This window comes from Orcinus orca, chromosome 19 (assembly GCF_937001465.1).
Source record: "Orcinus orca chromosome 19, mOrcOrc1.1, whole genome shotgun sequence".
Lineage (NCBI taxonomy): Eukaryota > Metazoa > Chordata > Mammalia > Artiodactyla > Delphinidae > Orcinus > Orcinus orca.
Genome location: NC_064577.1, coordinates 12,959,277 through 12,986,403, shown reverse-complemented (window position 1 = coordinate 12,986,403; position 27,127 = coordinate 12,959,277). Strand labels below are relative to the sequence as shown.

Sequence of the window (27,127 nt, the reverse complement as noted above, 5' to 3'; positions counted from 1 at the left end):
TTTTCGACTTTACGATGGTGGGAAAGCAGCGTGCATTCCGTAGAAACCGTACTTCAAATTCTGATCTTTTCCCAGGCTAGCGATATGGGGTTCGATATGCTGGGCAGGGCAGCTCCTAGCCAGCCACGTGATCACAGGAATCAACAACTAATACGCTTACAGCCGTTCTGCGCCCAGACGATCATTCTGGTTTTCACTTTCAGTAGAGTATTCAATCCATTACGTGAGATAGTCAGCCGTTGATTATCAAGTAGGCTTTGCGTTAGAAGATTTTGCCCAACTGTAGGCTAATGGAAGGGTTCTGAGCAGGTTTAAGGTAGGCAGGGCCAAGCTGTGATGTGCTGTAAGGGTAGGTGTGTTCAGTGCATTTTCGACTTACAATATTTTCAACATACAATGGGTTTATCGGGGTGTAACCCCGTCACAAATCAAGAAAGATCTATATAGCTTGTGGGTTGCCAGCTTGTCTGCCTCAAAGAGCCCAGCAGGAAGCATGAACAATGCCACAGACCAGCTGACAGTGGTGGATGCAGTAGGAGGGGCGGGTGCCTGGCCCTTCCAGGGGGGCAGCTGCAGTCCAAGCCCACTGATTGTTGCCACGTGGAATTATGGGCCCATTGTTTGCAGATCTTCCAGTTATTCCTTCTAAGTAAAAGTTGAGAATCTTGATTTTTATGTGAAATCTAACGTTTAAATGTGGGCTACAGAGTCAGATTTTCTAGAACGGCGGCTTCTAGGGAAGGAGGACGCTTGCTGTTTCGCTGTATAGCATGTGTACCTTCCAGGCATTTGCCATGGGCAGAGTTTTTAGCGTGGGCAGTAAATTCTAACAATGTACCAGGCACAGCAAGTCTCTGGCTCCCCGTGCAAATGTTACCAAACACGTTTGGTCTGCCCGAGTCGCAGTGAGTCAAATGCTGAGATGCTGAGGTTTGCAACAGAGAAAGGGTTTATTCGTGAGGCAGCCCATCGAAGAGAAGGGAGAACAACTCTCAGATCTGCCTTCCTGACGGCGAGGGGGCGAGGGGTACTTACGAGATAAAGATGAAGCGTGTGGAGCAGGGGGAAAGGTGATGGGGATAAGAAAAGGTGAGGTAATCATCGTTCTGTGCAGGTGCAACTAAGCTACAGGCTTCTTCATGGGACGCATGCTCAGAAAATGGTGCCGTTAGCGTGTTCTGAGGGTGGAGGTATTGGGCCCCTGACGCCAAATGGTCACCAAGTGGACATTTGCGCCTGCCCAGATGGAGGGTTTCAACCAGTCTTAATGGGCTCAAACTCAAACTGGACACAGCTTTGAGTTCCCAAAAAACCACTTGGGCAAATGTCTTATTGTTCAGGCTTCATGACACTTGGAGGACACGCAAGTTTTTGTAAAAATAATTAAAGCAAGCCTGGTCAGCAAAGGCAGTAGTTATTAATGGCTAACTGATGACTACCCTTGGTCTCCGTGTAACATGTGTGTCATCAAGCTTGCCGTGGGCATGGACACCAGTGTGCCAATCGTGGGCCGAGAACGTGGCGAGTAGGGCCACACTGCAGTCAGTGAGAAGTCATGGGCTGGTAGGCCCCCAGCTCCTAAGGGCAAGGACTGTGTCTCATTTATTTACCTCTAAACGTTCAGGCCTGGTGCACTTTCTGCCACGTGAACAGTGTTCCATAGATGCTGTTTGATTTACTCAGCAATCTCAGTCCCTCGAAACACTGCCAGGAGCTAGGAAGAGAGCCAGAGGGCCTCGGAGCAGCCCAGATAGATGTTCCAAGAGCATGGGAGTTCCATGCTCTTTTTTCATAGACCAGTTTCTCGGGCTTTGTCTCCCTATTTTACATACAAGACAATGCCATGTGTTTATCTGGCTCCCCAGCGTTCAGCAAATTGGCAGTCTGGTGAAAGAGCAGAGACAGCAACAGGGCAGCCACCCGCACAGAGGAGCCTTTGTTCCAGTTTAAGAGAGGCGTCCCCTCTGAACAGACAGATGACAGCAAGCACCCTTTTGGATGGACTACGGAGCCTCGCCCTTCCTGGCTGGGAGGGCCAGTGAGGCGGTGGGCCAGACGGCAGCCCCGTCCACCCACTTTGTGCGAGGTGCAGTCCCCACTGCTGAAACGGGATTCATACCTGAGAAAGTAGGAGCCTTTCAGCGTAGGATGGAGGCTTCCTTCACCTACCAGCAGCCCCTGAAATCTTCACTGTGTTACGGTGAGGTACGTGCAGTCAACTCCCATGAGATTCATCGAGGAAACCTCAGAGGCAAGTTTGGGTGCTTAAAAGGGCAAGGTTTATTTCCTGAGAAATTCACATCATCCTGAAGTGAGACAACTGAGATGTTGCTGCGTTTTGGCAGAATGACGTGGGTTCTGCCTGTTTCCATTTCCCGTCTGGTGCAGGCTTGACCCCTGAGGGCTCTGCCCCATACTGGTGTGGTTAGCAGCCCCAAAGGACAGGAAATAGATTACAGAGGTCCCCTGCAGAGGAACAAGGGGGTGACACAGCATATACCCAGGACCTGCACAAATGCATACGGGCACCGAATACATGGTTGATGAGTGAATAAGTGAGCGAATGAATGAATAGAAGAATGAAGGAGGCTTTCTGACAGCGATTGTTCAAACTTCTTAGAATTTTGCTTTCCATTAAACATCATCCCAGACCGAACCCGGGCCGCCTGCATTGGGAGTGCAGAGTCTTGACCACTGGACCACCAGGGAAGTCCCTACTTCTCTTTTTTTTTATTGAAGTGTACTTGGTTTACAATGTCGTGTAAGTTTCAGGTGTACAACACAGCAATTCAGCTACATATATTCTTTTTCAGATTCTTTTCCCTTATAGGTTATTATGTAATATTGAGTATAGTTCCCTGTGCTATGCAGTAGGTCCTTGTTGGTTATCTATTTTATACATAAGCCCTAGTGTGTATATGTTAATCCCAAGCCTCCTAATTTATCCCTCCCCCGACCCGACCTACGCTTCTCTTTTAATCTATATCTTTGTGGTTTCTTTTCCTTTAAGTCTGCTCAATGGTCATTATTAGCTGATTCCTCCCCGACAAAAGTTTAACTGTGTGTGTATTTTATTTTCCTCGGGCAGAGGGTGCTCTGTGAGGTTTGGAGCAGGGGAAGAACGGGTACGAAGGGAAGGGAGGGGGCCATGACTGGGCACCCCAGGCTGAGATCTGAGCTCTAGCCCTGGTTCATCATTCACTGGACATGTGACTTCAACTATTTCTCCAAAATATTTATTCACTGTCTCCTGGGTGCCGATAACTGCCTTAGGCACTGGGCGTGCTGCGGTGAATAAGAGACACTGGAACCCACTGTTTGTGGAGCTCACATTCTAATGAAGAGCCCAGAAAACTGATCATTACATGGGAAAATTCTGATCCTGATGAAAGCTATGAATAAAATAAAAGAGTATGCTAGAGCATGACTGGGAAAGCTAGTTTAGAAAGACTGCTCAAGGGAAGGCCTCTCTACGGAGGTGACATTTCAAATGAGACCTGAGTGTTGAGAAGGAGCCGGCTGTGAGGAAGGTTTGGGAGAAAGGTGTTCCGGGCAGAGGTGTGCAAAGGCCCTGAGGTAGGACTGAGCTTGGCAAGTTAGAGGAGCACAAAGAGCCATGAGGTGAGATCCTGGTGAGCCAGAGGGAGAGCGGGATGAGATGCAGCTGGAGAGAAGCACTGAGGCCAGATCGGGCAAGATTTAGGCAGGGTGAGGAGGGTGGACTTTATGATAAGGTCTAAGGGAAGTCATTGGAGGGCTTCAGTCAGGGGCTAGGCTGTAGGGGGAAGAGTGGAAGCTGGGAGACCCACTGGGGGCACTGCCGTAATTTGCACAAGAAATGATGGTGGCTTGGACCTGGTGGGGCGGTGGGGTTGGAGCAGAGGTTATTACCATCCTTCTTCACAACCACATAACCGATAGAGGGGGACTTGAGAACACAACTTCTGGGCTCCCACTTGGGAAGCTTCTCTTTGTCTCCCTCCACCCCTGGATTTGGGGATCTGCCCTGTTCCCACTGCCTGTCCACCTTGGGCGGTGGCTCTGACTGTGTTGCCATTTTCCAGCTCCTCCGTGTAGACTGGGAACACCCACAAGGTCTTCCACTCACAGTCGAACTTTCATGTTTGAAGTTTCATAGTTCATTTAGATTTCAGTGTCAAGTCTTGCCCACCAAAACATGCCACTGCACATTTTTAGAGAGAACTAACAGCATGAATGCCTGACACCTTCCTCTCTTGAGTGGAGTTTTAGTTCCCCGACCTGCATGCCTAGCCCGTGATCAAAATGTCATCATGAAATAGTCTGACATTCTAGCTGGTTCTTCTGGGTGTCCATCTCACAAAGAGAGGAGGAGACTGCAGCTCAGAGAGGCCCCCAGTGGGCCCCCTGGGGATGGGGGTGCTGGGACTTGAGCCGGATTCCTCAGACTCCAGAAGTTACGCCCACAGCTCAGCACGGTCAACCTTACAGTACAGCAGTCCCAGAGACCCAGGGAGGAAGAGAAGAGCAATTATTTTAATAGTTTTATTGTTTTTTCCCTGAGATTATAAGTTACACGCACAGTGTAATTCAATGGCCATGTGCTTGAGTGATGAGCTCACAGATGTCTATTTTATTATGCTTCCCAACTTACATACCTGTCATCTCTCTCTTTTGTGTGCCCTCTGCCACATAATAAAAATAAAGTCAAACCTATTTCATATTAAGACATCAGATGTAGAAATGTATTAAAAATGAAAACCAGTGCCTATGGGTAAGGGATACCACTTTTTTTTTTATAGTTTAGTGTGTATCATTAAAAGATAAAGGACTCACACACATACACACCAGGGAAATCTGAATAAAAAGGTATCAGTGTCAATATCCTGGTAATGATACTTGCACTGCAGTTTCACAAGGTGTTACCACAGTGGGAAACTGGTAAAGCACACATGAGATCTCTCTGTGTTATTTCTTACAACTGCGTGTAAATCTACAGTTACCTCAACATTGAATGTTTAATTTAAGAAAAGACAACAGCTGTTATTTTTTTTCAAACAGAACTACAAAACTATTATCTCCCTCCACCCAAATTTCTGTGGTGTTCAAATTCCCAGTTGCCTCGAATGTCATAGTTTTTTGGGGTTTTTTTGCGGTACGCGGGCCTCTCACTGTCGCGGCATCTCCCGTTGCGGAGCACAGGCTCCGGACGCGCAGGCTCAGCGGCCATGGCTCACGGGCCCAGCCGCTCCGCGGCATGTGGGATCTTCCCGGACCGGGGCACGAACCGGCGTCCCCTGCATCGGCAGACGGACTCCCAACCACTGCGCCACCAGGAAAGCCCCTAACCCCATAGTTTCTTGTAATAGTTTGAATTAGGATCGAAATAAGAGTCACTTGGTTGATAATGTCTCTTAAACCCTGTTAATCTGTAGCCCCCACCTTCCTTTGGCTTTACGTCTCCCCTCCTCACCTTCACCGCATCTTCCCTGCAATTTATTTGTTAAAGAAAACAGAATGTTCGTCCTGTAGTTTCTCAAGTGCTGGATTTTGCATCCCGGTAATCTCCGTATTTCCTATAAATTGGTAATTAGATATAGAGGCTCATTTGCATTTAGAGTATATAAAACATGCACAAGCTTAAAAAAATTAAACTGGTAAAAAAAAGAAAAGGGTGTATATTAAAATACGTCAATTATTTTCCACTCCAGTTCCTCGGATGTTTCTCAAGAGGTAGCTGTGCCTTGTGTGTCAATGACCTGGTGTTTTAAAGCTGTGAGAGCACCATTGAACAAACATGCCTTTCTCTTGGTAAATTCTAGAATTTGGTCAAAGCCTACTGAGCACCCAAGCACGGGATCCCAGTTACCAATTCAGATGTGGGTTTCTTTCTTTGTTTAATACCTTTTTATTTTCTATATTTACATACAGTAAAATTGACTCTTACTGCTATGCAGTTCAATGAGTTTTAACACATATATCGATTTTACCACAGGGTACAGAGCAAATCCGTCACCCCAAAAGTTCCCTGTTGCCCCTCTGTAGTCACCCCCTCTCCCTATCCCAAACCCTTACAACCACTGATCTATTTTCTTTCTTTGTTTTTGGTAATAAATTTATTTATTTATGGCTGCGTTGGGTCTTCGTTGCTACACACGGGCTTTCTCTAGTTGCGGCGAGCGGGGGCTACTCTTCGTTGCGGTGTGCGGGCTTCTCATTGCCGTGGCTTCTCGTTGTGGAGCCGGGCTCTAGGCGTGCAGGCTTCAGTAGTTGTGGCACGTGGGCTCAGTAGTTGTGGCACACGGGCTTAGTTGCTCCGCAGCATGTGGGATCTCCGCGGACCAGGGCTCGAACCCGTGTGCCCTGCATTGGCAGGCGGATTCTTAGCCACTGCACCACCAGGGAAGTCCCTAGCAGGCAGATTCTTAATCACTTCGCCACCAGGGAAGTCCCTTCTGTTGTATTTCTTTTTTTAGTAGCTATCCCAGTGGATGTGAAGTGCTTGCTCTATTTTTTTAAACTATCCTCATTCGATTTTTGGTACCAAGGGTAGGCTGGCTTTTTCAGAGAATCTTTTCTTTTTTCTCTATTCTTTGGGACAGTAAACTCTGTGCTAAGTAACATAAAAACTTGCTTCACTCTGTAGGTTTGAGAGAACTTATCAAAGGAACCATCTGAGCCAGACACCACTTTTTAAGAGCCAGTTACCTGATGGCTTTCTCTGTTTCCTCACTGGTTACTAATATAAGCAGTTTTTCTAACTCTTCTAGAGCCTTTTGAGTCATTTTTATTTCCCTAGAAAACTGTGTATGATACAGAGGGTTCAGACTTTCTTTATACAGATAAATGTCATATGGGATGTTTATCATTCCTAATATTGTCTCTTTGTTTTCTCTTTCTCAATTAGCTTTCCCAGGTGTGTGTGTGTATGTGTGTATCTTTTTTTTCTTCAAAGAACAAGCTCTTGGATTCTTTCAGAGTTCCTCTGCTTTTCAGTTGTGGAGTGTGTTGCCCTGGGAAGCAGACTTTGGGTGTCCCTCCCTCTGGGGTCACAGTGGGGCAGCCTGTGGTCATGATTGAGGGCATGAGCTCTAGAGCCAGATGGTCTGAGTTCAAGGGCTCATTCCTTTACTTACTAGCTATTTGACCTTGAATCGTTATTTGTCTCTGTGTTTCAATTTCCCCATCTGTGGAATGGGGAGAAAATAGTGCCTACCTCATAAGGTTAATATTAAAGAGTTGATAGTTTTTAAGTGTTTAGAAGAGTGTCTGGCACATAGCAAGCACCGTAGCACTTCTTAAATAAATCTAGACTCCCTCCCCTCCAGTTTGAGAGAAGCCTCGTTCCCCCGGGAGCCTCTCCATTCCACAAATATACTTTGTACACGTCCCACCCACCACTAACTGTCTCTTCTTTTGCAGAACCAGCTCTTTGCAGGAAAACAAGCACCTTACTTTCCATTCTGCTGCCTGAGACAGTCACACCCTCCTCACACTTACCCCAGGCCCCCATGGAGAGCTCAGGTCAGTATGGTCCGGGAGAGAGGGGTCTGGTGTGCCTGTTTGCAGAGTGGGGAAGGCCCATCTGGCAGGTGAGGTTGCCCCCAGGGCTGGCAGGACCACCTCTACCCAGCGGGGCTGAGAGACCCGCACTCAGCTCCCCGAACGCGAGACCATCTTGAGAGATGGACATCTACACGCTTGTACGAGCCCCAGCTGCCGGCAGATCACTGAGCTGGACATTGGGAGTAATGACAATAATAGCAACATATATTGCCAAACACTTGCATTTATTTAACAGAAATCTCTATGGCACTCACAATATATCAAGTAGTGGGAAAAGCACCTGACAAATGTTAATTTGTTTAGTCTTCATAAAGACCCCATAAGATAGATATTATTATTACTTCCATTTTACAGAATATGGGAGGGGCTTCTCTGGTGGCGCAGTGGTTGAGAGTCCGCCTGCCGATGCAGGGGACACGGGTTCGTGCCCCGGTCCGGGAAGATCCCACATGCCGCGTAGCAGCTGGGCCCGTGAGCCATGGCCACTGAGCCTGCGCGTCCGGAGCCCGTGCTCCGCAGCGGGAGAGGCCACAACAGTGAGAGGCCCGCATACCGCAAAAAAAAAAAAAAAAAAGAATATGGGAAAGTGAGAGAAGACAGGTATTGTCCCAAGGTCCCATAGATATTATATGGTCAAATCAGGATTTGAACCCAGCAATCTAGCTCCAGCATCTGTGCTGTGAATGACTTCTCTACGGGCTGCCTCATGCAAAACATCAGAAGGATTCTGCGAGGTAGGGATATCAGTACAATTGTCCTCATTTTACTAAAAGGGAAACAGGCTCAGAGAGGTTAGGTAATTTGCTCAAAGCTACGGAGCTAGTAAGTGGCAGATCCAGGATTGGAACCCACGTCTGGCTGACTCCAAAACCTAGACTTTTCTCCCTACACCGTCCTGGGACAACAAACAGAGATGACCCTTCCCCCAAGATGTGTATCAACGAATGTTCACCTGGCAAGTCAGAAACCACTCCTCCGGCCACCAGGCATAGACTCCAATGCCGTTGAAGATCCCTGTCCCAGGGAAGGGTAGGGGACACCCCGAGGCAGGCACAGCCACCAGCCTGTTATCATTCCTAACAGCATCCTTTCCACACCCCACTCACCCTCAGAGAGCCTCACGCAATCAGAAGAAGCTTCAACCAGTGAATCTTGGTGTCACAAGGTTCCTGGTCACCTTTAACCAGCTGGGGTTTGGGCTGGGAGGATAAGGGTGGGGACAGCACTGTGAAAATCTCCTACTGAACATTTCAAAACCAACTTACTTTGCACTCACTTTAATTACAACAATTAAGACACATCGGTATCATGTTTTAGGAAGGGAGGTATACCCATAAAGCTTCTTTGGATACAAGCAATAGAAGCCCATATGGTTCATTTAATATTCAAAGATGAAAAGTGGCTGAGCATTGAAGGAACAGCTGAAGCATCCGGCACCAGAAAGGGCAGGGAACAGGGTGGATCTGCCGCCAGGACAGGAAGAGGGAGGCTCTCTCCACTCCGGGCTGTCACCCACACAAAGGTCACCCAGAGGGAGAGAGAGTCCGTTGGCCAGCTTGGTCCCATGCCACTCCAAGGCCAGGTCAAAGCAGGGCACCTGGGTCACAGTGCCACCAGGATTATAGTGAGCAGGGAAGGCTACAGGGCAAGAAAGACCACCAACATCCAAATGACCCCCTGACCCAAAATCCAGTGGGTGAGAGAAGCATCCCCAAATTAGGATGCTGGCCCTGAAAACTCCCAAAGGGAGTTTTTCCATCAGGACCAGGGACTGCAGTTGTCCTGGCTGGCTTTCCAAATTATAGTTGTTTTTAACTTTTCCCACCTTCCTACAGCCCTTAGAGACCTCTCTTCCTAGAGTCAAGAAGAGGGGCCCCTGAAAAGTAAGACGTTTATTTGGAGGGCTGCAAAGAGCAATGTTTCAAGGTCACCAAAGGTATTGTTATTTTGCCACTCCTGCAAACAGGGGCAAGATTGCAAACCTTTTTAGAAACATCTGAGCCTTTGTACCACATGGGGGGAAGGTGGGAGTCAGGCACGGGATGGAAGAAAGAGGAGCACATGAGCGTGTCACTCACTCCAGCCAACGGTGCATCTGGGTGCTGAGCACATGATTTCAGTGAGCAGCTGAGATGCTCAGACAGTGCTGTCTGTTCACCAGGGGATTCCCAGACAAGTCCTCGCCCCTGGTAGGAAGGGTAGTCGGCAAGGTCCAGGTGGTCAGCGTGTTGGGGCCCCATGGGCTCGAGGAAAATGGAGCCCAGCTCAAAGGTCAAGGTCAGGAAAAGGTCATCCTCCAAAACGGAAACTAGTAAACACAACATGTACCACATGACATTCACCGGTACAGAGCTAAGCTGCCTCGGGTAGTCCAAGGCTGAATTGGAACACACACAAACAAACCATATTCTTCTCAATTGTATTATGGCTCACCCGGCATGAGGTAGTGGGACCCCTAGGTTAGTGATTTTATTGTGATTTTAAAGGGAAGGGACCAGAAAGAGTTCATTGGTGTGTTTCCATTTCCATTCCAGGGAGGGGGTTCTGATTCTGATGGCTGATACCCAGAGAGTGGAAAAGGACAATTCTCCACAACATCCTAGTTTGAGGGAAACATCCCTTGGGAATTATGAATTCAACTCTTCCGTAGTAATTTTGTGTCCCCTGTAACCCTCTCATCTGGGTGGCTATGTGCAGCGGCTGGAGCAGGCTGAGGGAATTTTAAGTTTGATTATTCCACCAGCTTTCCCCATACTGATGCCAGGGTCCTCTCTGGGCATGTTTGTCGGGGTTCTCCAGAGGAACAGAACCAGTAGGATGTATATACGTATAGAGAATGAGGTTTATTATAAGGAGTTGGCTTACACGATTATGGAGGCTGACAAGTACCAAGACCTGCAGTCAGGACAGCCCATGGTGTAAATTCCATTCCAGAAGCCAGCAGGCTCGAGACTCAGGAAGAGCCAGTGTTTCAGTTCAAGTCCAGAGGCAGGGGAAAACCAGTGTTCCAGCTGGAAGGCAGGCAGGCAGGAGGAATTCCCTCTTCCTTGGGGGAGGGTCAGCCTTTTGCTCTATTCAGGCCACCACTGATTAGATGGGGCCCACCCACATTAGGGAGGGCAATCTGCTTTACTTGATCTATCGATTTAAATATTAAACTCATCTAAAACACCATCACAGACGCAACCAAAATAACATCTGACCAAATATCTGGGTGCCCTGTTGCCCAGTCAAGTTGACACGTAAAATTAACCATCACAAGAGGGTATGGGACAACTTCAAGAAGACAAAGACTGGTCTGCTTGAAAAAAATCTTAGGAGATTTTATTCCCGTCATGGCTGGACCCAAAGAGTGTCAGAGCACTGGTGTCTATAAGGGTTACATTTCTAAACAAAGGTTATATCTTTTGCAAACAAGCTAATGGACAACAACAAAAATAATAGTAATAATAATAAACTTTCTCCAATTGTATTATTTTAAATAAATTTATTTATTTTTGGCTGCGTTGGGTCTTCGTTGCTGCGCTTGGGCTTTCTGTAGTTGCGGTGAGCGGGGGCTACTCTTCGTTGCAGTGCATGGGCTTCTCATCGCGGTGGCTTCTCTTGTTGCGGAGCATGGACTCTAGGTGCGCAGGCTTCAGTAGTTGTGGCTCACGGGCTCTAGAGCACAGGCTCAGTAGTTGTGGCGCACGGGCTTAGCTGCTCCACGGCATGTGGGATCTTCCCAGACTAGGGATCGAACCTGTGTCCCCTGTGTTGGCAGGTGGATTCTCAACCACTATGCCACCAGGGAAGCCCCTAATTGTATTCTTTTAAATCTCCTCCCACCACCGTGAGAGCCAGGACTATGGCCAGGGAGGGGCCATCCTGACCCTGTGACTTAATTCAGGGACGATTGTCCTCTGTGAACTGAGCATCTTGTCACTTCAGGGCTTCTCTAACAGATCAGTTACTCATACCTCCAAACTTATCGCTGAAGGCAATAATTCTCACTGAATTAGATTAGTTCTGCAATCCTGTACATTAGATTCTCCTGGGGAGATATTTTTAAAAAATTGATGATTGGGCCCCACCCTCAGATATCTGATTTATTTGGTTTGGGGTAGGCTCTGCATTGGTATTTTTTTAAATCTTTCCAGGTGATTCTAATATGAGCCAAGGGTGGGACGTAGGGGAAAAGCAAACATCTAAGAGGGGGTTGGGGAGAGATTTGACTGTCTAGAATCGCAGGACAATGGAGAGCTGACATTGCCAAGTCCTGGGTCAGCTTTGAGTGGCCGGAAGTAGAGGAGCAAACCCTGAACTATGGGTGTCCTGCCACAGCAGGACCCTGTCAGCCTTTGTTCTCCCTTCCTTCCTCCCTATTGTCTCTTTAGCTGTAATAACATCTACCCTGGTTGGAGAGCGGGGAACCCTTTTTCAGGCAACTTTATCAGGGGCGTTTTTTTCTGCATTCAAGCCCCAGGCACACATAGGTAGACACGCGCTCACAGTCTCACCTGGGTGTCCCCTCTTCCCTTTCCCCAGTAAAGAGGTGAATGGTCACAAGTAAGATGACAGCTTTAGAGGAAGTGCATTTTGGCAAACAGAAAGCTCTGCTCCAACAAAAAGCTCTGTGACCTTGCGGAAATCCCTCTCCCCTCTGACCCTCATTTCCCCCTCTGTGAAATGGGAAGAGAGCCAGCCTCCGAGATCCCTCTGGGTCTGACCTTCTGTGGTTGGAGAGGCGAGATGGGGTGACTTTCAATCTAGATTCCACAAAACAGGGAGAACAGTAATTGTTCTGCCAAACTCACAGGGCTCTGCTCAGAATCCAGTGAGACAACACACACCGTTTGTGTGTCCCTGAGTCAGAGAACAGTGGCTGCCGTAACAGATGACCCCAGTGTCGGTAGATCAACACAACAACTGCTTCTTACTCATGTCACCACTCAATCTGGGCTACAGTCTTTCAGGGACAGAGGCTTCCTTCCTCTCAGGGCACCATCATCTTCCACATATATATTCCAAGCTCATGGAGGATAGGGTGGAGGGTTTTATGGCCACGCCTGAAGGTGGCACATACCACCTCCACCACGTGCCATTGGCCAGAACTCAGTCACATGGCTCCTGTGAAACAGCAAGGGAGTCTGGGAAATGTAGTCTTCTCATCTACCTGCAACAAAAATGAACTTGGTTTGATGAACACGTACCATTGTCTTGCTATGCCTACGTAAGACTCTCTACACGTGTACCATTCAAGTGCTATTTATTTTATTATTATTTTTAATGTATTTATTTATTTTTGACTGCGTTGGGTCTTTGTTGCTGCGCGTGGGCTTTCTCTAGTTGTGGCAAGCAGGGGCTACTACTCTTCGTTGCAGTGCGTGGGCTTCTCATTGTGGTGGCTTCTCTTGTCGCGCAGCACGGGCTCTAGGCACGCGGGCTTCAGTAGTTGTGGCGCACCGGCTTAGCTGCTTTGCAGCATGTGGGATCTTCCTGGACCAGGGCTCGAACCTGTGTCCCCTGCGTTGGCAGGCGGATTCTTAACCACTGTGCCACCGGGGAAGCCCTCAAGTGCTATTTAAATGTTAGGTATTAATAGTAATCTGGATACCAGATAGTTATATCATATTCCTGGATGGAGGGGTAGATAATGAATGTTATTTATTTAGTGGGTGTTCTGGACCAAGAATTCTGTTAGACATTGCATATCATGTATAAACGACCCTGAGATACTTGAGGCACGAGAACTATTATTTCTTTGGCTTAATTAAATCAAATCCAGCTTCAAGCTCTTGTTTTCCAAGGTCCGTACAAATTCCAATGTCATTCACTTGCGGTACCCACCTCCTCTCCTTGGGATCCTGTGAGAAGGCCAGGGGTTACAAAGTCTGCATGATGGGAAGTGTCAGTGGTCTTCAGTCCACTATGGCTACAGCCCCCAGAACAGCTTGCATGGTCCATAAGGAGACAGGGGGCTCCTCTGGGGACATTCTTGTGCTCTGGCAAAGGTGGCCCAGGAGACCACAGCAGTGGCACTCAAGCACACAGAGTTTAGCGCTTAGCTGCCCTCATCTGAGATCTTTGCCACCACCGTTCAGCTATGTCCCAGCCAACTCTGGTCTTCCTCCTTCCTGGGTCCCCATAACCCTCGTACCCTCACAGTCTTGGGAATCCAAGCTTCCGCCCTTGAATCGCCACTCCCCTCTTTAACTAAAAGCATCAGCCTTCACCCCCATCCGTTGGAGACAATCCAGGTTGATTGTCTCAATCAGACAGCCAGGGGTCTCAAAGTCAAGGGGCTGGGGAGAGGATGTAAGTGAGGGAAACAAGGAGAGCGACCACTCTGAAGCCCTAGGGGAGCTGTGCCCTGTCTCAAGGGGCAGCTGCTCCCCAGCCCCTGTCACTGTCACATGTAAGAAGAACGCACGCCCAGTGTCGACAGACATTCAGGAGATGCCAGAAATCTGAACTTTGATGCAAAATCTCACTGATTTGTGAATGTTGGCAACTAGTTCATATTTTTAATTTTTTCCAAAACGCTCTACAAGCCCAAACAAGACACGTCTGCAAGCCAGATGTGGACCAAAGCCTGAGAGTTTGTTCCAGCTGCCCAGACTTTTGAAAACAAAGTTTATTTGGGGTTGTCTCCCGGGGCTACTGGCAGAGTCTAACTTCTCCATTTTTCTCTGAAACATAAAAACTTAACTCCCTCTGCAAAGCAGGAGAACCTAGGGCTCAGAAGACAAAGGTTTGGCTGCCCTTCTAATGAGGGGGCAGGGAGGAAATCACAGTTATCACAGTTTTAAGTCTTTTGTGTAGTCCATGGCGGGAAGGTGGGCAGAAGAAGGGAGGGGAGAAGGAAGAAAGAAGGAAAGAAGAAATAGGACATAGCATTATTTTTTAATAACCCACCCTGCGTTAACTCATTTATCTTCATGCCAGGTGGAGCTCGGTAGATGGAAGGATGGCTTGTGACAAGACTTCTTGCCAGGCTAAATCATTTCCTTGCTAGTTTTGGGAGATGCTGCACTGCCCAACAGAGTGGCCGGGTGGGCAAACGTGCACTGTAACACCTGCCCACTTCCTGCCCGCTCTGAGCCTGAAGGAGACTCAGATTCAGACCTGGACCTGGTCTGGGCAGGGGAACAAGTGAGAGGCAGGAGGAAAGTGAGGGTTTCAGAGATGCTGGGTGGCCCCAGCAGACGTACAAGGGCCCACGCCAGAGCCACGGAAGGGCCAGTCCATGAGCACCAGGGCATGGGGTGCCTTGACCTAAACCAATTCTAACTCCTGGGCTGCAACCTGCTGGGTTTTTAGATTTGTCCTCTCTACCCTACCTATTTCCAAAGGAATCTGAGGCAATTAAGATGTATGTTGAGTAGAACATGAAGCAAGCACATCTGAAAAGGAGCAAAGGAGAGAGGTCTCTGTCACTTGAGATGAGCTGATTTTTGAGACGGGGCCCCAGTTTGGCTGTAACTTTCCTGACCGCCAAGGCAAAAGGGGAACCTCTGAGGCATGTGGTTTGTACTGTCTGACAACAAGAGACTGCACCCTCGCCTGTAAAAACAGCCTCTTGGTTGGAGCTGATCATAAAGGGGAATTGATGGTACAGGGAGTGTCTCCCGTACTTCCTGTGTTGGTCCAGATCCTCTAAGAAGCAGATAGCTAGACAAGATTAGACATGCAAGGCTTCATGTGGGGAAACGCCTGTGGGACAGAAAATGGAGACGGAGGGAGCTGGTGAGAGCTGGGAGAGCGAGCGTCCAGACTGTGATGAAAATCCAACTCTGAGAGAAGGAGGAAGGGAGGAAGGGTTGGGTGGAAATGTGCTAGACTGACGGACGGATCTTGGGTTGGGGAATCCCTGAGCCGCAGAGTCAGCCGCCTACAAAGCTTCCCGAGCTGGCTTTAGAATTCCTGCTGCTGCCCCTATTGGCTGGGAAGTGTGGCCTCGGCAGGAGGTGATGGATTTCACAGCCCAACAGCACAAAGCTCTTACACTCGTTGTAGCGGGAGATCAGTGAGGTGCATTCTCACGGCTGCCGTGCTTTCCAAGTGTCAGTTACTGATTCGTGTACCCACCTCCACAGCTCTGCAGTGTCAATGCTCTGCTGTTAAAGACAATAATTATTTTGACACTTGTTAAACCCTAAAGAAGACTTTATTCAAGATTATTGCAATAGAGGAGAGAGATGGGCCTCTGCTCTGAATAAGGCAAAGACAGCTGGGGATTTACAGCCAACCAACAGAGGGAGGGGTCAGTAGATGGAAAATTCCTAAGAGGGGACCTCAGGGGTGGGAGATTCTTCCTAAAGTGACCTAACAGGATTCTTGCCGGACACAGGTCAAGAACTTACACATCAAAGGTGGGGAATAGAGAGCTTGGTCAGATATCAGGGAGAGGGACTTCTATCGACCGACAGCAGGCTCCTTGCTAAAACTGGGCTTGGAGACCAAAGACAGGACAGGGGCTACGCTGAGGGCCTAGTGGAGAACAGGGCTCTGAGGATCCCGAGTGAATTTTGTCAGGGAGAGAGTTCTTGTCACCTCCTGGTGTCTATCTGATATGTTTCTTTAAATTGACTTTAAATTTTAGCTTCATACGAGTTGAGGAACCAGTTATATATTTTTTTCTATACATTAAAATAAGTGCATAATTACTCAAATTTTAGAATCATCTGGGTACCATCTAAAATTGTCTCGCATGTCACTGGCAATATACGTACCGCACTCTGGGGAATGTGGATTTTACAAAGAACAGAGAAATGCCGATTGAAAGGCTGTATTGCAGTCCTGGCCGGGACGCAGGCTGCCAGCTCTAAGTTGATTACTTCCGGGCACCTCTTGAGGCTCAGAGAAGACGCTAAGGACATTCTCAGGGAGAGTGGAGGTGGGAGCGAGGGTAAGGCCAGGGGCTCCCGGCCTCAAAGCTTCCCCACCCTGCCGCCCAGATGTGGATCCGGACCTCCAGCGGAGCGTGCACGCTGTGCTCCGAGAGCTCAGTGCCCAGGCCCCCGCCCTGCCGAGCAACCAAGGTAAGAGCCGGCAGGCATCGTCCGCTCTCTGCTTGCCCCGCCCCAGCGCAGCCAACTCCGCCCACGTGTTCTCGGGAAGAAAGCGCCCCAGCCTGGAGCTCACAGAATGAGGGGCTTCCCGCCAAGCCCCCGTCCTCCTGGGAATCCTTGGAGCCCGAAGGACCCAGAAGGTCTTCTCTGCCCCCGGCTCACCCTCCAGGGACTGTGGCACAGCCCATCGGGGGTCTGCCGCCCTCTTTCTTAACCGCCTTCTCCAACTTGCCTTGCAAATAAAAGTCCCCTGGCACTCCAGGCCCGCATGACTCCCAGGAACGTGGCTCGGGGTGCTGAGCTGTAAACATCGCTGCTCCAGAAGGCACGTGCGCACACCTGTCCCCGCTAGCGTCCCGCCTCCCTCCTTTCTGCCCTGGATTCACCGCTCATGGGGCCTGCGGATCAGAGAAACCCACCCCCATGGGCGCGGAGCCCAGCACCTGGCAGTAGGGGCGGGGGTCAGACCTGGGACTCCAGGGCTCAGGGTCCTGCTCAGAGGGGTCCCCTTTCAGAGGCCCCCCCTCCCCCCTGGCTGGGCTGGACACCCCTTTCTCCTGACCCAGGCATGTGGAGATGGTCCCTGCACAAGAAGGTCGAGCGGGATCCTGGTAAGAGTCCGGCACTGGTCCGCATACTGCTCAGAGAACTGGAGAAGGTGAGTCCTCGGGCTTCGGGCAGGGGGCAGACGGGGACGAGAGGAAGAGGGGCCGTTCCCGCCGGGGACTCGGGCCCATCCACCCCGCGTCTCACACACTCTGGTCGTTTGATTTCTACCGTATTTCTCCCTTTCCAGTACTTTGCTATAAGCAATTTTATCTTTACGTTGACTCCCACTCTTTGACCTGAGTTAACGTCTTTCAAAAAGGATCTCTACAACACGACCGTAAATGGAAAACCCGTATCACTGGACAGAAATGGAAAGTACCTGGAAACGTAAATGCCTAACTACTAAAAATGTTCAAAATTATCCTCGTAATTACCCTCCACACCACCCAGTGCTCTACGTTTGGGAAACGCTGCACTCAGGGGAGCCTCCAAGCTGGCGCCTCACCTGTCGCTTCGCTACCAGCTCCTGCCCTGAGTCAGTGCCGCCCCTCCCTCAGGGAGTTCCCTGCACCCCTCCCACACGCCCTCACACCTGGGCTCCCGCACCTGTGCCCCCCACCCCCGCTCTTCTACCAGGGCAGGCTGTGGCCCTTTTCCACTCCCCTCGGCCTGCTGGGACACTGCCTTCCACCACATCTCCCGCTAGGATGTGGCGAGACCCCTGCGACCCCCCGCACCTGTGCGCCCCATCCATGTCCTGTGATCTCCTGTTTTCCAGGCAGAAAGTGAGGACGCCCGGCATGTCATCATTCCCTTGCTGCACACGCTAATGTACGTGCTCACTAAGGTGAGCGGGGACTGAGGGTGAAGGGGGTCGGGGTGACCCACGGGTGACGGGGCTGGACACTCAGGAGACGACCGGTCTCTGCCTGGCGAGCGAGCCTAGAGGAGCTCGAGGAGCACCTGCCCCTAACTGGCTTCTCCCCATAGCCCTGCCCTCGCCCTGATACACGAAGAGATGAAACTGGGGAGGTAGTGGCGGTAAATTTGCGACCCCGACAGAGCAGAAGGGCTGCGAGGGGAGTTGATGTGCTGGCAAAACAGGATGGGGATGAGTTTCCATCTTGAGAGGCCTGAACGTGGTGTAGGAGGGGAGATGTCTTAAGATGCTGGGAGAAGAGGCTGAAGGTGTAGATTTGGGAGAGAGTGTGAGCCCAGGTCTGGCTGCTCTCCCCGCCCCCCATCACCCCGCACCACCCAGGACCCTGCGAGACCTAGGGCTCCGGGCACCCTGATTCCCCCGTCTCACCCAGGCCACGGGCATCACAGAGGAGCTCCACCGGAGAACCTATGCCTTCTGCACGAGGTTGCTGACCCTGCCCGCCCCCTACTGCACCATCGCCCTGGACTGCGCCATAAGGCTGAAAACGGAGACGGCCGTCCCAGGTAAGAGCCAGTCCAGCTCTACCCAAGGCCTTGCCTTCCTCTCCAGGATTCCAGGGAGCTCAAAAGCCCCAGCACCTTCTGGGAAAGTAGGGAAATGGGGGTCAGAGACTCAGACGCTGGTTGGCTGAAGTGGTCTGCCCCGCAGGGACGCTGTACCAGAGGCTGGTCATTGCCGAGCAGAACCTGAGGAGTGAGCTGTACCCCTACCGGGAGAGGTGAGTGGCCCCAGCGAGGGTGCTGCCCGCAGGACAAGTGAGGAGTCTGCGTGGGGAGCATCCCCTCCCATCCATGGCGTTTGTGCAGCAGCGGGACGTCCTCAGGGTGGAGAGGGCGTGTCCTTCCCTGGAGATCCCTGAAAGCAGTTAGGACTTTCTTCTTGGGCTGGATTCAGAGCTCGCCCGCTCACATGCAGAACGTGGACACGAGCACCGGGCCATTCTGCAGATCCATGGTTCCACCTCCATTCTGCCCTTGGCCATGGTGTTGCGTCAAGCAGCCAGAGGCACCTCTAGAATATCAGTAATTCAGGCCACAGTCACACCATGAGATCTGGGGTCTTTCATCTGTGTGTGTGTAAGACTGAGGACACGTCCGCTGCTCGTGCTGGGGAGAGAGGCTGATGGAGTCGGGGGTGAAGCAGGGGGTGCGTAGCCTCCTGCCCTGCAGGTACCTCTGCTCGCCTGGTACTGAAAGGTGTAGCCTGGGGCTCTGTGTTCGTGGAGGGTGCAGGGAGGGGAAGGGATCCGGAGGACTTGGCATTGGAGAGGTTGAAATGACAGTTGAGTACGGAAGAGAGGGTGGGTGAGGTTGGTTTTCTGCTGTGATGAGGGGGATGAGAGAAGAAGGGGCTCACTTAGGGTTCGGAGCTCGTTTCAGCAGGAAGGATTTAGGGTCCCTCCTAGAGGGCTACGGGGTCAACGGGCCACGACGCTGAGGGAGGGAGGGGCATTTCAGCTGGAACTTACCTAGACATGAGAGGGACCCAGAGGGACTAGCTGCCCCCCTGGAAGGGCCGTGCCTGCTCTTCTTTGCTGCAATCCCCACCACTCCCTAGCGTTGTCCCCCAATAGAATTTTGAATTTGAGGCTCCTGTTTTTGGAGGAAGTAAATAACTTGGGGGTGGGGGGTGGGGGGTGCTGCAAGGCTCTGAGGGTGGCCCTTCCCCCCGTGGTCCTCGTCATCAGCTCCCGGTCCCCCCATCTTTGCCCTCAGAGTGTTCCTCTTCGTGGATCCTGAGCTGGTGTCTCCCTCCGTGTGCAGTGCCCTGCTGCTGGAGATTGAGGCGGCCCAGGGGCAGCAGACACCAGAGGCCTGCATGCGCCACGTGGTCTCCCACGCCCTGCAGGCGGCGCTGGGGGAGGCCTGCGAGGCAGGTGTGCTGCAAAGGAAGCTTCAGGTAAGGTCACTGCCCTGCCCCCCCATACCAGCGCTCACTCTCCTGGGCTTCCCCCTTCTCCTGTTTCCACATCACCTTTTTCCCCAAACCAAAGATAAAGACACATTCACTAAGGAAAATTTGAAAAACAATGCAGGAGAGCCAAGAAAGAAAATAAAAATCACTCACACCCCTCTACCCACACGCATTAGCAATTAACATTTGGTATGTTTCCTGAATAATATCGACAGTGACCATCACAAGAGCCACTGTTTATTGAACGTCTGCTGTGTTCCAGGCACCGTGTTCAACACTTTACAGGTATCACCTTAAAAAACTCTCACCACAACATTGTGAAATGGATGTACTTACCAAAACAAAGGCACAGAGAAGCCGGTAACCTACCTGTGGTGACACAGATAGGAAGTGGCTGTGCCTGGATTTGAACCCAGGTCTATCTGACGTCAAGCCTGTGTTCAATCGCCTTCCAGCCCCATCCGCAGCCCCACTCCTTTTTAACAACTGAGCTATCAGACTCTGTATACAGTTTATATACTGCCTCTGTATGTGCATAAATGTAATATCTATTTTTCCTTGCCACTGGAAATATGCCATATGGAAATATTTTCCTTGGAATACATGTGCTTCCGCTGGTGCAGAGAATTCTCTCTCGTGAATGTGCTGTTATTTCTTTATCCCCTGCTCCTGTTGTGGGCATTTAGTTTGTTTCCAACACTTGCCCACCTATTTCCTAGCTTTTCTCTCTGACTCAGCCTCACCCCTGTCCACAGCCAAGACTGCATAAGGTTGCAGATTCTCTGGCCGCGGTGGCCCCAGGCGCTGGATTTCTTGGGTGGGGGAGGATGCCAGTCGGAGTCTGCACAGTAGGCAGAAAGGCGCCTGCCCTTCGGGAAGGGGGGTTGGAGGGTCGCTCAGGGCTGTGGTGCCCTAGGAGGGGCCGGCTCCAGAACGGGGTGCGCCCTTGAGGGGTCCACGATCCCCTGCCCGTCCTGCCCCAGGAAGTGGGTGTCTGTCCTTTCTCCAGCCTGAGTCTTAGGCCCTGCTTTGCTCATCAAAATGCACTGGAGCCGTTGCTCTTCCTTCTCTTGTTTCCATCTGGAATTCTCCACACCCTGAGCCCTAGGTCTTGGATCCTTCCTTTGATGGGTGTCTTTTATGTGCGGCTGGGTTCCTTCTTTTTTTTTTTTTTTTTTTTTGCGGTACGCGGGCCTCTCACTGTTGTGGCCTCTCCCGTTGCGGAGCACAGGCTCCGGACGCGCAGGCTCAGCGGCCATGGCCCACGGGCCCAGCCGCTCCGCGGCATGTGGGATCTTCCCAGACTAGGGCACGAAGCCGTGTCCCCTGCATCGGCAGGCGGACTCTCAACCACTGCGCCACCAGGGAAGCCCTGGGTTCCTTCTTAAACCATGTTGGTCGTTTTCTGTCATTCCTTTTCTCTAAAAGGACCATCCCCACCATTCCTTTGTGGTTGCCCACCTGCTTGGACCCACTGAGGGTTCTCGACTCCCTTCCCCCATGCCGCCATCCGGGACATCCCTCCTTCCATAACAGCCCCTTTGGGGGCTCACAGCACACAGACGCGTGATGGAGGAATGCCCCTCCCCGCCGGACTCGTACCTAAGCCCCAGGCTGGGTTTAGCACAGGCACCTATGGCCCCTAATGTGTCTCATGTGTCTGTCCTAACGTGGGCTCCTGTCCCCTCTCCCTGCGCTTGGCCGTGGCTCTCGGGAAGGGAGGAGGGTAGTCGCCTTCCTGACCAGAGTTTGTCAGCTGACCCGGCAGCCCCCGTGTGGCCACCTGCGGCTCTGGAGGTTGTTTCTGGCTCCCCAAACAGCCCACGGTCAAGGCGCCGTTTTCACACAACAATGCCAAACATGTAAGTGTTGCAGGAAGGGGGACCGCTTCCAGGGCCTGAGAGTGGGCTCTTGTCTCACACTCGGAAATGAATTGTCCAAGGAGACACACGGGCTGACAAAGCAAGAGACTTTATTGCGAAAGGTTTCCCGGGCGGAGAGCAGGAGGGTGAGGGAACCCAGGGGAACTGCTCCGCCACGTGGCTCGCAGTCTCGGGTTTCGTGGTGATGGGGTTAGTTTCCGGGTTGTCTCTGGCCAATCATCTTGCTCGGTCCATAGTCTGACTCAGGGTCCTTCCTGGTGGCGTATCTCTCAGCCAAGGTGGATTCCAGTGCGAAGGATTCTGGGAGGTTGGTCATCTCCTCCCTCTTTTGGCCCCTCCTGAATTCTCGGGACCTCCTGTTGTGAGACAGCTTAGGCAAGCGGTGATCATCGTGCCTGGCCCAAGTGGGTGGTTTTGGTCAACAATTCCCTAACGTCTTAAGCGCATTGATTTTTGTTTCTCAGTGATGCAGGCATTAGAGGATCCCCAGCCTCACTCCATCCCCGAGTTGGATGTGTCTGGAGTTCAGGGGTTGGCTTGAGAGTGAGGCTGGGCTGGGTTTGAGGGCATCAGGAATGGGGCAGGATTGGGAGGTGCTGGGTCAAGAATGGGGTGAGGTTCAGGGCTGAAATTAATGGGTCTGATGCGTGCACTACTTCGCTATAGAAGAAAGAAATGCCGAAAGTGAAAGCTGTATTTTTTTAAACATAGTCAAAATCTTATGCACCCTCTGCTACCTCGCTTTATCCGGAGCTCACGGCTGAGTCTCCATGTTTGTGAAAAGAGAATTGGGGGGGTGGGGAGGGACCAAAGAAGAGCCAGGAGAGACCCAGGGAATGCGTCACTGATCTGAAGTTAGAGACCCTCGGAAGCTTGGAGTTAAGGGGTCCTCAGTGGTCCCCCCGGCACCCCCCTCCCCTTTTGGGTGCTGGGGCTCCTAGACCTCAGCCCGGCCTGGGGCTCCCCACCCCCTGAGACCCCAGCCTCCTTATCTGGAATTCTGCTTGAGGGGTGCCGTTCCCAGTCATACCTGCTGGCTTGAGGGCCGGTGGGGCCTGGGAGAAGTGGCCCAGCCAACGATGGTCTGGTGGGTAGGCCTTTTCTAGCCACCAGCCCACACCCTGTCTGCTGAGGGCCTGGTCCGAGGCCCAGGTAGGAGTTGGGGTCGTAGACTGGTCTCCCCACATGTCCACAGGATCTGACAAGGTCTCGAGACTGGGAGGGCAGCCTGGGACAACCCGGCCCTCGGACCCTCTGCTCTGTGTTCCAGATGCTAGAGATGGTGTCCAGGTGGGGCTGCCCCGTGGCAGGTACCCACATGACTCGACCCTTCACTTCCTTTAAACTTTTAGTCAAAAGTCACCTTTCAGTGAGGCTCCTCTGGTCTCACTATCTAAAACTTCAGCCCCTCCCCCAGATTGCACATCCTCCTTCCCTGCTTTATATTCTTTTCATCACTTTACTGTTATTTATCATACTATAAATTTCACTTATCTTGTTTATTATTTCCCCCCACACACACACACACACAAAGAGATACACTATAATATAAGCTGCATGCAGACAGGAATTTTTGTCTGTTTTGTTCACAGCGCTTAGAACAGTGCCTGGAACCTAGTGGGTACTTGATAACTATTTAATTAATTCACTTATAATCGATTTATAAAATGAAGCAACAAGACGAGATGGTCCCCGTGGCCCCTTCCGACTCTGATTCCTTGTCCCTCTAATTGCTGGTCATTCAGCAAATATTTACTGGAGCCCTAGCTAGTCAGAATGACCCACTCGCCCTCAGCCCAGGAAGTTAAGACCCTGCTCAGCGGACCCCTAGCGCAAAAAAGAGATCAGAGCAAGCCCTGCTGTGCCTGCCCGTGTCACTTGTTTGGGCCCCGCATCCTCAGTCATGAGCTGGGATTAGCTGGTGGTGAGTGGGGGTGAGGGGACACAGCCAGAGAACAGTGATCCAGGGGAGTTCTCAAGGTGTCAGAGAGGTACCCGTGGAGACAGGAGGCTTCGGTGCTGGAGAGCATGGTGAAACTCAAAGAGTGAGAAGCTCTTCAAAACCTGTTTGCGTTAAGGAGAAAGGCTCAGCTTGGTGCGTTACCCTTAACCTCTTGAACACTTGCTAATCTGCCTTTTTTAAAAGAAAAAGCAAGCTTCCAGCTCTAAAGCGTTGGCAGAGGCCATAGTACCTGCTACAATTTAATAATAGAGTTTTGTGATCATTATTTTCATCTTAGTTATTTTCTGCTTATGACAAGTGACACTAGCCGTTTTACTTAGAGCAGCAATATAAAATTTGCTTTTGAAATAATTTTGAACCAAAAAAGTGCAATGATTTAAAGAAAAATAATGATTTCTAGGTGGTATGTCAAGGCAGTATAGGAGTGATGGACGTTTAGGAAATATTCAACAAATATTTATCGAGCACTTACTATGAGCCAGCAGATGTTCTAGGTGTTGGGGATGCAGCTGTAAATGAAACAGACGAAACCGCTACCATCCTGAGTTTACATCCGAGTGATGGCAGAAGAGTGATCCAGATACTTAGTGACATCCCAAGGAGGGTGGGCGCCAGAGGCCATCCCTGCCCCCCGGGTTTCCCGACATTGCCGGGCACCAGCTGTCCCCCTGCACCACGGTGTGAGGGGCCGAGGGGACCCCCCGCTGCAGGCGGCATCGGGCAGCAGCTATGGCAGGGCAGGAGCGGAGCCCTGGACGTGGGAAGGCCTTCATGGGGAAGCTCCTACCGGAGTCCCGGGCAGAGGGGAGGTGCCGCTGGGCTCTCCGTGCACCTGCAGGCTTGGCGTTGGAGCAGGGGTGGGTGGGTGCAGAGCCGGAACTCAAGCTCTGATGCTCCTCCCCGGCAGACCAGCTCCCCCCGCGCCCTGGAGCACTATTTCCACGCCGTGGTGGCAGCCGTGGAGCAGATGGCCAGCGAGCCCAGCCCGAGCCGAGAGGGCCACCTGGAGAGGCTGGAGGAGATTTACTGCTCGCTGCTGGGGCCGGCGGCCGCCGCCAGGGGCCGCTGCGGCGGTAAGCGTCAGGCGCGGTGAGCTGCGGTCCGGGTACCCTGCAGGGGGCGCCAGAGACCAGCGCTGTACCTGCTCAGAGTATGCGCGCGTGGCTGAAGCGGGGTGGGACACACAGCGGCTCCCGAGAGCTTGAAGGTCCCGGGCTAATTAGAAGGTGGGTAATTAGGGTCATGATAACAGCTGACACCTACTGGGCACCTACTATACCCCAGTTGCTGTTCTCAGCAGTTTACATATATTAAATCAATTAATCCTCACAGTACTTATGAGGTAGAAAGCATTGACCCCATTTTGCAGGTGAGAAAACAGAGTTAGAAAGAGGCTATAAATCTTGCCCAAGATCACCCAGTTAGTAAGTAGCAGAGCTGAGATTCAAACCCAGGCTGTCTAGTTCTTAACCACCATACTATAGTAACCAAGGGATCCAATGGTCCACGGATTCCCTAAAGAGCATCTACATCACTTACACCTGGTCTCACAGATTTTTATTCCAACGCTTCCCTTCTGCTTGCCTTTTTATAAGACGATGCCACACACTGATGGGAAGCAAGCCCGTGTGTGTTGCAGAAACTCCAAAGAGCCCAGAGAAGTGTCTGGAACATATATTTTCTGGCTACTGGAGGACGGTTCTGATTTGTGTCCTGTTTCATGGCCACTCAAAGCACCCGTGGAGTTTGTCAGCCTGCATGCCCCGAACACACGGTGCACCTGTAGGTACACAGCACTTGCCTGAGGACTGGAAACCACGGGCAGAGGCCAGTGTGCCGGCCCTCCCTGGGCTTGACCTCGGCAGCCCAGGGAGGGTGGAGACTGCCGAAGTCAGGGTGAGGCAGGCAGGTTGGGCACCTGCTTAAAACTTCCTCCTTCTTCTCAGCCTCCTCTTATTTTGCTTTAATATTCTACACTGCCTCTGATTGCCATGTGGAAATGTCTGTTCATGAAGCCTGTCCCCTCCCAAAGCTGGGCCAAACCCTGGGGCAAATCTGGCTTTGCTCTCCTTGGGTACCACTTGCTAACTCAGCAGTAAATCTGCGTGGGCAGGACAAGACCACTCTGGGCTGCCCCCACCATCCCAGACACATCCAGGCACCTGCCTCCCGCCCAGACTTGCCCTGTGCATCTTAATGGCCAGCCAGCACCCCCGTTGAGCCACTGCTGCTGGGGGGCAGCATGGAACAGTGGTTATGGGCACCCTGTCATGGGTAAAAGCATGGACTCTGTAGCCGGGCTGCCTGGGCTCAAATTCTGGCTCTGCCACTTACTGTGTGACCTCAGCCCAGTTACTTAACCTCTCTGTGCCCCTGACTCCTCCTCTATAGTGAAGATAATATTACCTGTGCCCCAGGGTCGCTGGTAGGACCCGGTGAGATGATAGCACTGTGGGCACGGTGAGAACAGTAGTAAGTGTTCAGTGACCGTGGGTTGCTCTCCCCTAAAGAAGCTTGCAGCTTTGTTCAGGAGGGAGCTGTGCTATGTGGAAATTAAATCCTAAGGCTACATGTTAGGTGTGCCCAGTGTGCCGCCAATAAGGTCTGGGGAGGGGATGACTCCCAGGCTGGAGTGTCAGAAAGGCTTCTGGAAGGAGGAGAGGGGGGTTGGCTGGCCCTGCTCTCTCCCCTGGATGCAGGCTTCCTGCTGCCCTTCGTACTTGGCCGTGACTCTTTTCAGCACCAGGAGCAAACGTTAATTGAGCATCTACTGTGTGCAAGCTCCTGGAGGAGGCCCTGAGAAATACGGAGGCCTTTCCCCTGGTCTGCATGTGGCCAGGATGTCTCTGAACAGTGGGAAAGGCAGCATGGCTGCAGCGGGGCCGGGGGAGGGAGAAAAGGTTGGGGATGATGCAGTGAACTGGCTTGTGAAGGGTCTTGAAGGCCCAGCTGGGAAGTTTGTAGGAAACTGGGAGCCGCTAGGCATCCTTGGGCAGGTGTTAGGCCCTGGATGAGCTGATGGTGGCAGAGAGGCAGAGGAACTCGGCAGGGCCAGATACGGGAGGGCGAGGGTCTCTGCCACCCACCCCCATAGGCCCCACACAGGAGCTGGGGGTGGGGAGAGGGCAGAGGAGAATCCCACAGTCCTCTCCTCCGTGGTCTCCACAGCCTGTCCTTCAGGTGAGCCCCCCCAGGACCGGCTTCCAAGCATCCCTCTGCCCAGCCCCCATATCACCTTCCACCTGTGGACCAATGAGGAACAGCTCTGTAAGTGCAG

The 27,127-nt window shown here is 51.5% G+C and overlaps 1 protein-coding gene across 7 annotated transcripts in view; it reads left to right on the top strand.

Annotated features, from left to right (window-relative positions):
* PIK3R6 (phosphoinositide-3-kinase regulatory subunit 6) overlaps window positions 1-27,127 on the top strand; it is a 65,534-nt gene that overhangs the window by 8,271 nt on the left and 30,136 nt on the right. For 4 of the 7 annotated variants that reach the window (XR_007473340.1, XM_033422867.2, XM_012532092.3 and 1 more), the window contains exons 3-11: window positions 7,402-7,503; window positions 16,485-16,568; window positions 17,165-17,256; window positions 17,926-17,994; window positions 18,461-18,593; window positions 18,739-18,808; window positions 19,806-19,989; window positions 24,758-24,923; window positions 27,019-27,117. Coding sequence is in view for 6 of the 7 variants with exons in the window: in XM_033422867.2 (XP_033278758.1) it covers window positions 7,402-7,503; window positions 16,485-16,568; window positions 17,165-17,256; window positions 17,926-17,994; window positions 18,461-18,593; window positions 18,739-18,808; window positions 19,806-19,989; window positions 24,758-24,923; window positions 27,019-27,117 (999 nt within the window). In the remaining variant the exon portion in view is untranslated. The other 3 variants (XM_012532096.3, XM_012532095.3, XM_012532097.3) reach the window with 3 other exon arrangements.